The sequence below is a fragment of the Podarcis gaigeae genome (genome assembly GCF_964106915.1).
Source record: "Podarcis gaigeae genome assembly, chromosome: 10".
Classification (NCBI taxonomy): Eukaryota; Metazoa; Chordata; class Lepidosauria; order Squamata; family Lacertidae; genus Podarcis; species Podarcis gaigeae.
The window spans coordinates 44,674,624-44,685,124 of NC_139686.1; the positions used below are offsets into that span (position 1 = coordinate 44,674,624).

At 40.6% G+C, this 10,501-nt stretch overlaps 1 protein-coding gene across 1 annotated transcript; it reads right to left on the reverse strand.

Moving 5' to 3' along the window:
* Nucleotides 1–1,330: 1,330 nt before the first annotated feature.
* On the reverse strand, nucleotides 1,331–10,442 carry SLC35E3 (solute carrier family 35 member E3). The gene is made up of 5 exons (XM_083699471.1): nucleotides 9,493–10,442; nucleotides 7,977–8,087; nucleotides 6,218–6,376; nucleotides 4,884–4,966; nucleotides 1,331–3,888 (listed from the first exon to the last, which is right to left on the reverse strand). The coding sequence occupies exons 1-5, from the start codon at nucleotides 9,880–9,882 to the stop codon at nucleotides 3,702–3,704; spliced, it is 930 nt and encodes a 309-aa protein (XP_083555597.1). The 5' UTR covers nucleotides 9,883–10,442; the 3' UTR covers nucleotides 1,331–3,701.
* Between the last annotated feature and the right edge of the window lie 59 nt (nucleotides 10,443–10,501).

Consider the following 10,501-nt stretch of genomic DNA (forward strand, 5'->3'; position numbering starts at 1 on the left):
AACTGCTAGGTTGGCAGGAGCTGGGACAGAGCAACAGGAGCTCACCCCATTGTGGGGATTTGAACTGACCTTCCAATCGGCAAGCCCAAGAGGCTCTGGTTTAGTAATAATAATAATTTGTTGGAAGCCGCCCAGAGTGGCTGGGGAAACCCAGCCAGATGGGCGGGGTATAAATTCATTTTCATTGTTATTATTATTATTATTATTAATGAAACAAGTTACTGGCAAGGTTGATTAAACAGCTGAGTTTCACAAGGGATCCATGAACAAATTCATAGACAAATTTCCCAAACAAAGCTGAAGAGAAACACATTAGGAGCACACTCTATTCTAATAAGTGCATCAAGTAGATTAGGTAAAATAGTGGAAAAGTGCCACGTATTTAATTGGGTGCATAATCATGCCATTTGTACTGACATCTGATTCCAAATATTTATTGTGTCCTATAACATCAGGCTCAATTCACTTGGATTCCCAAACCCCCAACCCATCATGGGCTTTGACCCATGTTAGATGGGGATTCAGTTCCCTAATTCTTAATTTCTGAAGCAAATTCCAGAGATTTCCCCACAACTCAATTCATCACCTCGCTCACTCCTCCAATCCACTCTCTAACCTGGGAAATACACACTAACTCACCTTCCACAAAACCCAGCAGTGAAGGAACAGAGACTAATGAGGTTAGCTGGACATAGCAACAGGAGAGGCAATCATCTCTGTCTTTGGAAGTCTAAGCTTCATAACCTCAGGACAGCTCAGAGGGAGTTTAATGGTGTTTGTGGCCATGAAGAATTTGGTAAATTACAGTAGGTAAAATGTGCAATGTGCCTTAAATATATTTTCTGCCTCATACGTTCTAAACATTTGCACCAGGCAGTAAGACATTAAGGAATGCTTCTGTTCTTATGAAAGAGGCCTGTGTGTCTCTAAGACAGAGATCTGATTCAACAGGAAAGCGTAGTGCCTCTACTATTTATGGTTAATGTACAACCAAAACAAAGTGCAGAACACAGCTGAGATGTACAAGTTTTTGATAAAGATTGGGAAGACAAGATGTCAATTTTGCACTAGTGGAATGGTTAGAAATCTGTTTATGGCAAAGTGAGCATATGACTCATAACTTCTCATCCTATGATTATGAAATATATATAGGGGAACATCAGATACAGAATTGCAGAAGTGCACGTAATAATAGTTTTGCATTGTAGAGGCAGCAACCTTTAACAATACTGTTCTCTTAAATGAAAGCACCACCACCATATCCATAGCTCTTAAATAACTTAAAAGGGAGACAAATTATACTGTTTCAAAGAAAGTCCTTAGGCAAGGCTAATAATTAAGAACTCTTTTATTCAATCAGCGAAACCAAGAATTTAAATAAAACCTCTCTTCATTCTAACTACAGGATGCGTACATTTGGGTTCTTAGTTTGTGCATTTCATTTATATTTTCTGCCACTGAGAAGACCAACTCCAGCGTTCAGCACCATTTGTACCTTATACATTCTTATTGTACACTGTATTTACAGTAATATCCTACAACTTCAAACCATGTTACAGTTGAATGAGATAGAGAGTTTAACCATTTTATGCTACCTTTTCAGACACAGAATTGACTTGCAGGAACATTGAATCCACGTTGTTAGAGGCTACTTTGTGTCTTTATAAAGGCATCTGAATTAGTCTTTTGTTTTAATTAAACAGATCCTTGTGGTGTATTTATCTTTCAGAAAAGCTTGTGCACAGCACAAAATTAGTGCAAAATTATTTTGTCAGTGCATACATTGGAACAATACGCACTTCAAGATCATGCTGTTCTGAACATACTTTTCTGCAGCCTATTTCTAACGCTAATTACAGATATTCAAGAAAGTAACTAATTTTGTAAAGTATCTAAAACTGTTAGACATGAAATGAAATGGTCTATCAAAATAGAGCCCCCCCCCCCCCCGGTATATTAGGCTACTGAAGGGTTTAGGCTACAAACACAACCAAAACATTTGAGAACTGAATAATCATTGAACACTGGCCCTTTTCTGAGGTGGTTGTTTCTAGATCGTATTGCTCAAATCACTGAAAGAATTTGGGATCTAAGATTTGCATCTTAGTTGTGAAGAGACACTTTTATCAAAAGAAATTAGTATACAGTTCATTTTACAGGAGTTGCAGAATTCAGTTATTTGTTCTTGGTCACATCTTCCTAAAACTACATAGACAGAAATAAAATACAGGCAGTATATGAAGTTCTGCTTTTGATCATACAAGGCTTTTTTACAAACAAACAAACTTTTAATGTATTTATCAAATGAACTTTGTCGCTTATGAAGCAAAAACTATATACCCTTTCAAAGCAAATTTCTTTTTGAAATCACAACCTTCTAGTTTTACATCTCAGGCTTACAGTTTCAGTCTTTTCCATAGTTTTTTTCCCTCCTGAAAGGCTTTACCACCTGGCTTAAAATTTTTGCAGAAATATTGATTTGTCAGTTAAGACATAATCTGCAATTGTCTGGAAGCATTCCCACCTTCCTGTTCAACCCTGTGTAGTTCCATTATAAGAGGCTGCAGCAGACTGAATCCCTTAATTGTGTTAAGGGACCTGAGGATCTTAATTGCCACCCTACTAGTTCCCCCCGCCCCCTAAAGCAAATCCTCCTACTGCTTAATTGTCAACATTGTTAACTTTACCCTGGGTTAATCTTAACCAGCAGTTGAAACCCAAGAACTGAAACTGATTAAAAATCATGGTTATTTACCAAATGCTTCTTGGCATTAGCCATGGTTGACCCTGGTATAGATGCAATTCTTAATCATGCTTTAAGCTTGGGGATGGATAGGGGGCATTACACAAACTTGGGAGAAGTACACAAACTCAGTTCAGGAACAGGAAATACTACACCCATACTGGCCCAAGGTGGTTGACTAAGGAATCCACCCTCTTCTATGAAAAATTCTAGGACCCTTAAAGGTGGGCATGAAGAAAAGCATTTCAGATTACAGGAGCCAGCCCTGCAGCCAGTTATATTTTTAAAGAGTTTAAAAATCTGATCATGCTGCAAAGGATCAGACTGTTTTAGGTGTCCTAATAATACTAGAATACCGTAATTTTGCTTAACTGTAAATGAAGAAAATCTAACTCTCAGAAACAAATGTTTTCTATTGGATTGTTAAAAATAAATCTATGCATGATTATGTTATACAATATTTCATTCAAAAAATAATAATAATACAAGAAAAAACAAACAAAAACAAAATTTGATTTTCCATTCTTTACCAGATCAAGAAGATACAATGTTCATTTGACTTCACATTATCAGCAGACAGCCTCCTTTCTAGAAATGGTAATACTGACATAATCAAAAGGGCAGAATGAATTCCTTTGGCAATTAATGTCACATCTAACTTGATGAGTCCATTTGGTATGAAATAGTTGAGTTCTCTTAGAATTGCCACTGTAATTATGAACCATATTTTAAATATAGAAATCACATCACTTAGTAGAATAGAAAAAAACACCATAGGCCAAGATTGTAGAAGTTGAGTTTTTGTAGTGCTTGGTTTTTTAAAAACTGATCCTTTATATAAAAATAACAGAAATGCACTTCCTTAACAGCAACTGGGCGCATCTATTTCCTTATTTTGCTTGTTTCAAAACTAGTGCATATTAAAAGGACTCATTCACCATCCATATCAGTACTTGTTCTATGGACGCTGAACCAGCTTGCTCTTGCCCCCTTCTTGCTCACTAAGTTTGAAGTGGGTATAAGCTAAAATTCCAAACAATGTGCATGTAATCCCAAGGCCTTGATTAATTGATAAAGGATCCTTAAATAAGAGGTACCCTCCCATGAGGGTGATGCAGAATTTGAAGTGTCCGAACATATTATAGCTATACAGATCTGTTAAGGAGCATATACTTGTCAAATGTAAAACATGCGAAGTTCATTTATCCACTTACTTGTATGTTGATACAATCCTGTGGAAAGTTTGGCTGCTTAAATCCTATTGCAGTCAATAGGCTTAATTAGCTGCCTAAAAGTGCACAAGGTTGCAGCCCATGCCTGCTACCTAGGTATCCCCATCACCTGCTTAACCCAACTTCTGATTATTTTGTTTCTATACCTCTTAATAGATCAAAAATATCTGTAAGTGGTGTACAGCACACTGAAGCAACAACAGACAACTTAAACAAGCCTGAGTTCTTACTCAGCTGCATTTTGGGTTTTTAGCTACATCTCAGCTACTATAATCGACACTTTTATGCTTTATGTATAGCAGATCATTACCTACAAACTAAAAATTCATTATCGTGATTTAATTACTATGAAATGATAAATGCATATCCAAGCACTTGAGCACTGAAAAGTTGTGCTAGTAGAATTCAATGCAACTACTTTCTGGGCACAATTTAAGGGGTTGGTTTTTACCTATAAATCAGACTGTTCCATCATGCTGGCCACTTCTGCCTCCAGTTAAAAAGGATCTCAAGCAGTAGAGCTGGGGGAGACCAGTCTGAAATACTAGAGGATGCTGCCAGTCAGAACAGACAATGCTGGACTTACATGGGCCAATAGTCTGACCTGGTATAAAAAGGCTTCTTATGGCTGGTGGGTTGGAGGATTCTCCATAGCAACTTTTGTGACCAGTGAGGGGTGCGGACAGGAGAGCGTAGAGTAACAGTTACATTCCCCCACCACAGCTGAAGTAGCAGGACTGTGGGTTACAAGCCACTGCATTTTTGCAATCTTGTAATCAGAACAAAACATGTTCGTTATTAGTTGGCTGGCACCCTAATTTCTTTATTAAATATACCAGTGTGAATACTGAAGATATATTTTTTTCAACTGAAAGTGAGAAATAGGACTAAAAAAGAGAAAAGGATACGTGACTGGTGAAGTATTCCCAATGATCCAGTAAATAGATAAGTTCACCATAAAGGCTATGATTCCAGACAGCAGCACCATAAACTGCGGGTAATAGACACACACAAAAAAACATGAGCACTGCAACATGTTTCAAGGCATCACTACATTAAAACGTTTGAACAGCTGTACAACATAATACAGTATAGCAAATTCACAATCAAATAAGCAAATATGGATTGTAAACAAACAAAACCCATACTGGTTTGCAAAGCACAGTGTTCTTCCTGGAAGTGGTTTGAACAGTTACTACAGGAAGCATGAATTCTCTTTGACCCTGGCAGACAACTTTGGGCCTTGATTGGGCCAGAAGCCACAATGCCATTTTTTTCATTCCCAATAATTACACATTAACATAATGGATTCTTATGTTGTTGGCATATACATTGTACAGATGTTGGCTGCCTTGGGAGTTTCAATTGTTTTATGTCACTGCTGGGAAAGGTGTTTTTTTTTATACTGATTTTTATTATTACAGCATTGTACTCTATTTTGTATTACTGTATGCTTATATATTTTTTCAAGCTGCCTAGAGAATCTTATGTATTGGGAACCACCTAAAATCAATCAATCAATCAATCAATCAATCAAATTCAAATGGAATATTAATTTTATTTTAAAGTTTTTGTTAAGATTTTTTTCTTTGAAGAGTCTGACATACCTGTTCCCAAGGAGGATAGAACCATCAACTTAGCAGACTTATTACTAGAGAGCAAATGCAGTTCTATCCTATGTTTACTCAGAAGTAAAGTCACATTATATTTGGTACAGTTCGCTCCAAGTAAATTCATACAGGATTACAATATGAGATGGGCAGAACAATACTAACCGGGCAGATACACTAGGGGCAGATATGTTGGCATATCTTCTGTGTAAATCAAGTTCCGCTGCTTCTGCCCAAGAGGTCTGTGGCTGGGGAAGGGTGAACATTACTTTACTGCCCTTCCATCAACTCCTATAGAGTGAATTTAATTACACCTGTATTTTGGGTGGTATAAGCTGCACTGACCTCTATGGGCTTTAGAGTTCATGAGTAGCTGGACCGTCTTCATAAAATCCCCATGATTCCAGTAACTGCATGTCCAGATTTACTTACTTAGGCCAGACTGTAACTGCAAAACTTGGGGACACTCCCCCACCCTCTATTTGAAGTGGATGCTCCAGAAATTATATTTGGCTAAGCAGTTTCTACTTGGAGCACCACTGTAACTATGATTGTCATTTTGAAGATACTACTCAAATATGCAGGCTCAAACTTTTTTTTTTTTAAAAGGCAGACACAAAACAAAGGCTTACCACAGCAGAGAGTGTCCAGGGACCAAATATTCCACCATCGCCAAATACTGGTTCAAAGAAGGGAACGACACACAACAGCATGCCACAAGACATGGGAGCTTGATAGTACAGCAACTGCATAGAGTTTACCTGTAGCTCATGTTGCTTTGCTCCTACCCACTAAAATCAAGAAAAATACATTAATAACCTGTGACATCCAAGTGTAGTAAGTTGTAAGGAATCTTTTAGCACCTTCTACAAAAATGGTAACATAGATATATACATTAACAAAAATCTATACGTACATTAGAGGACAGCTAAGCCCAATTTATCCACATTTGGGAGGAAAGCTGAAACATTTGGAACTTCAATGGATTTTTCTTTACACAGGCTTAAATGACAGGGTTTGGGTTTCTGAGAGTTTCAGTATAGGTTTAGATCATCAAGAAAAAAATGCCATGTTTAACTACGGAGTCAAATTACTTCCCGAAGAAGCATTAATTTTAACTGGTGGTTATAACAAAAGATATTGGTTTGCAAGTACTTCATATAATTTTTTTTTAATCTTGCAGTACACAGAAGCTGCAAAATTGTAGCTGCTTAGAGAGCAGAAAACTATCTGTTTGGATCTCTTCACATGCAATGATATGAATCAAGATGGTGCTTGGAGGCCAAGACTTCTAAATAAGCTTGCAAACATGGCTGGGCTCTGATTTTAATTTATTCATGTATATACTGCTTAGTGTCAAAATAGGCTTCTAAGTAGTTTGTAAAGTATAAAAACTATTTATACAAACACCCACAATTAAATACAAAAGAAAATAATTCAATTAAAACTCCACAGCAATTAAAACAGGTGACTTGGGTTAAGAGACCAAGGGGATGCCTATGCACTTTCAAAAGCTAGCAGAACACTAACACAGATGGAACCTCTTGTATTTCAGCATAGAGTGCATTCCATAACAACTGGTGCCACTAGTGAAAAAACCACCTCAGCAGCAGCACAAACTATCAGGCCAGGACAAGATTAACCAGTTTCCATTTGTTGATTTTTAAAGCTGTTACTGGGCAATGGAGGGGAAGTCTGTCTCAGGTAACCTGGTCCAGAGTTGTACAGGGTTTTATTCAATGTGCCTAAATTGCTTGTTCCCTGTACAAGATCAGAACAGAGACTCCTTCCTTTTAGAAAAAAGCAACCTAAATTCAAGTATCCCCTCTCTCATCCCCATTGTGTCTGGTACCTCTTTTGGACTCTTAATCCTAGCCAGTTTATTCAGAACTTAACCCACACAGGGTTCTTTGGGCCTTCCTCCCTAGTAAGTATGTTTAGGGCTATAAGCTCCATATATCACTTATAAGACCTAACTTCAGACATTTCTCCCTATTTCTTTTTACATAGAAAAGTAGCCTTTAAATGTGTTTGAGAGATGGCCATGATGTGAGTTTTATGAGACTGTAAGCGTGGAAATGTTAATATGTTGGTTTGTTTAAAATCCAGATTTCACTTTGAATAAAATTTCCATATTTAACCCCAAAATAAAGAATGTAGCCACATAATACACATTTGCCTACTGCTTGCAGACAAATAGTTTGGTGTCAGTGACCACGGTTTCGTATTTTACAGTTGTCAAGAGTGGTAAATGCACAACAATATATTAATGGAGGACCTGCCATCTGAGATAGACAGAAAAAAGGTAGAAGATTTAGGAGTGTTACATCAAGACAGTTATTATTTTGAATCAAAAACTGCATATGATAAAAGGTCATTTTTTTTACTTACCACTTGATAAAGAGATGTAACTAAAACACCGAGGGAAGCAAATACCATGCCAAGAAAGTTAAATTTCACATCATAATAGGAATTTAGGAAAACGCCTAAAGTAATAGGAATCTGTAAAGGAAAGGAAAAAGAATGTTACATGTTCTATGCATTTGTTGCTCATACAATTCGACAGAATAAAACTTTTCTTATCTATAAGCCTCAAAGTCCAAACTTCAGCTGTCACGTCCAGAGATGCTGTATCAATATATAATTTGATGGAAGAAAAAGAACACCACCAATAAAAGTCACACATGCTATTGAAATGAAAGCAGTTACCACTAAAAATGCATCTCCTACTCAGAACATTGGACAAGTTTCTGGTGAGATACAAGATTTTCTTCAAGAAACAGCCTAAAAGACCACTATTTTGCACAAGTGCTGTAGCAATTGCATCATATGCAGCTCACGAATATAGTGGCTGTGGTACATCTGAGGAAATAAACACACATAATCTAAAACTCAAGTGTAATTTTTGTTTCAATGCTATTTTTTTTGCTCTTATGGAAGTTTATGCAAATTCAACCGACATTAATTTACTACAACCCAAACAATTAAGATTTATTAAATCAGGTAACAGCCTTAATTGGGGAGGTTTATATGCTTTTCTACTTTTTTATGCCTCTATTGTATGGTTTTTATCTTTTCAGTGTTGTAAACTGCTCCGATATGTTTTGTGCTTTAGCGGTATATACTTTTATAAATAAATAAAACTGAAATGCACTGATATTGAAAATGCAGACATCTCACTACTTCCTAACCTTTCTTATCTCCTATACTTCACAACCTCAGCTGTCCACCTTCTCCATGAGCTTCAGAAGACCAGCATACTGCACTTTGCTTTTGAAAAAGGGAAGGGTCACCCCTTATTTAACAGGGCTGGACCAAGAAGGCATTTGCCTTCCCGGAACATCACTTCCCTGCATTAAAAACGGGCAATCCGATTCTTTCACTCAGAACCAGCGAGCAGGGTCGTCTGCGCCAGGCCCTCCTCTATTCGGGCAGCAAGCCTACCTAGGGCAAACGCAGTAAGAAAAAGAAAGGGCCTCTGAGCCTGTGCAGAATGAATTAACGGCCTTCATAAACTGGGAAAGGAAAAAAAGGCGGGAGAGGCTTCCGGGTATTCCATCAGTAGCCAAAGCTCTGTTTTTTTGTGCGTAGGGGTGCCAACTTGAATAAAATTAGGGGGGGGGCAGGTAAGCCCCACCCCACATAATCGATCACATGATCACCATTTGAATGGCAATGCCTATTAAATGGGGGGCCCTCAAATATTTCATTGGGTGGGGGACGGAGACCCCTGGGCCCCTAGGAGTTGGCTCAAAGTGTTTGAGGGCAGCGATCGCCTGGACGTGCGAGAGCGGCTGGCTCTCCTTTCCCTCCCCCCGGGCCTGAGGAAGGGTTTCGGGGGCCGCTCTGCCGGTGCGCAATGGCCCCTCTCCCGCCCTGGTTCTCTGGCTCCCGCCCTTCTCCTCACCAGGGTGAGCTTGATGCGGGCGGGGAAAGTCTTTCCGTAAGCCACGCTCTGGATGAGGACGATGACCGGCGTGGTCATGGCCTTGGCCAGCTGGTAGGTGCCGATGGTGTTGTTCTGCAGGGACAGGTTGGTGAAGACCACGAAGCCGCAGAAGCTGAGCGCCAGGGGCAGCACCTGGCGGGGCCGCAGGCTCTTCGGGGAGAAGATGCCCAGCGCCTGGCACACGTACAGCCCCAGCCAGGTGACGGCGAAGTGCACCAGCGTCAGCGTCAGGTTGGGGAAGCCCATCCGCACGTACAGCCACTTGTTCAGGAACACGATACAGATGGACGCCGCCAAGTTCACCAGCAGACCCGCCGCCAGACGGCCCCGCTCCAACGCCGGGCCCATGCTGCCGTCGGCCGCCGGGCCCAGCTCCTCGTCCGCAACCGGCGAGGCAGCCGCAGTAGCCACCGCTCCTGGGTGGTAAGCGGCGGCGGCAGCAGCAGCACTGGCCGCCGCCGCCACCACTACCACCGCCTCGCCCGCCCACTACCGGGCCACGTGGCTCCGGCGTAGGATCTTCCGGGGCCAACAGGCCGGCGGCTCCGCCCTGGCAAAGAAGCGGCTCGCCTCACGGCGGCCCTCTTTCCCCTCAGACACACGGGGCGGAGTCCCGCCCCTCTGGCAGGCTTAGCGGAGAAGAGCCTCCGCCTCTCCCTCCGTATGACCAGAAAGAAACAAATCCTTACCTTTTCCCCTATAGCTCGGGAGAAAGGGGGCGCCTGTGCATAGCTGTTAACGTTTCCCTTTTTTAAGGAAAATTCCCTTGTTCCGAATAGGATTCCTCGCAAGAAAAGGGAAAAGTTGACAGTCATGCGCCTGTGCCGAATTGCGAACCCGCCTCGAAGAATTCGAGCGGGACCGTTGCCGCCCCTGAGGTGAGCTCGCGCGTTCGAACGACGCTTCGAACGCCACTCCCTTAACGGCTGTTTAACGGCTACGCGCTGCAGAAGGCGCCTTAATGCAG

What these genes read in the sequence shown, in the direction of transcription:
- SLC35E3 (XM_083699471.1), bottom strand. Translation starts at nt 9,882, where the DNA reads ATGGGCCCGGCGTTGGAGCGGGGCCGTCTGGCGGCGGGTCTGCTGGTG. An exon ending in TTACATCTCTTTATCAAGTG is followed by an intron (nt 6,377 to 7,976) that starts GTAAGTAAAAAA and finishes TCTTGATTTTAG; the next exon opens with TGGGTAGGAGCAAAGCAACA. An exon ending in GGGAATACTTCACCAGTCAC is followed by an intron (nt 3,889 to 4,883) that starts GTATCCTTTTCT and finishes AGATCTGTATAG; the next exon opens with CTATAATATGTTCGGACACT.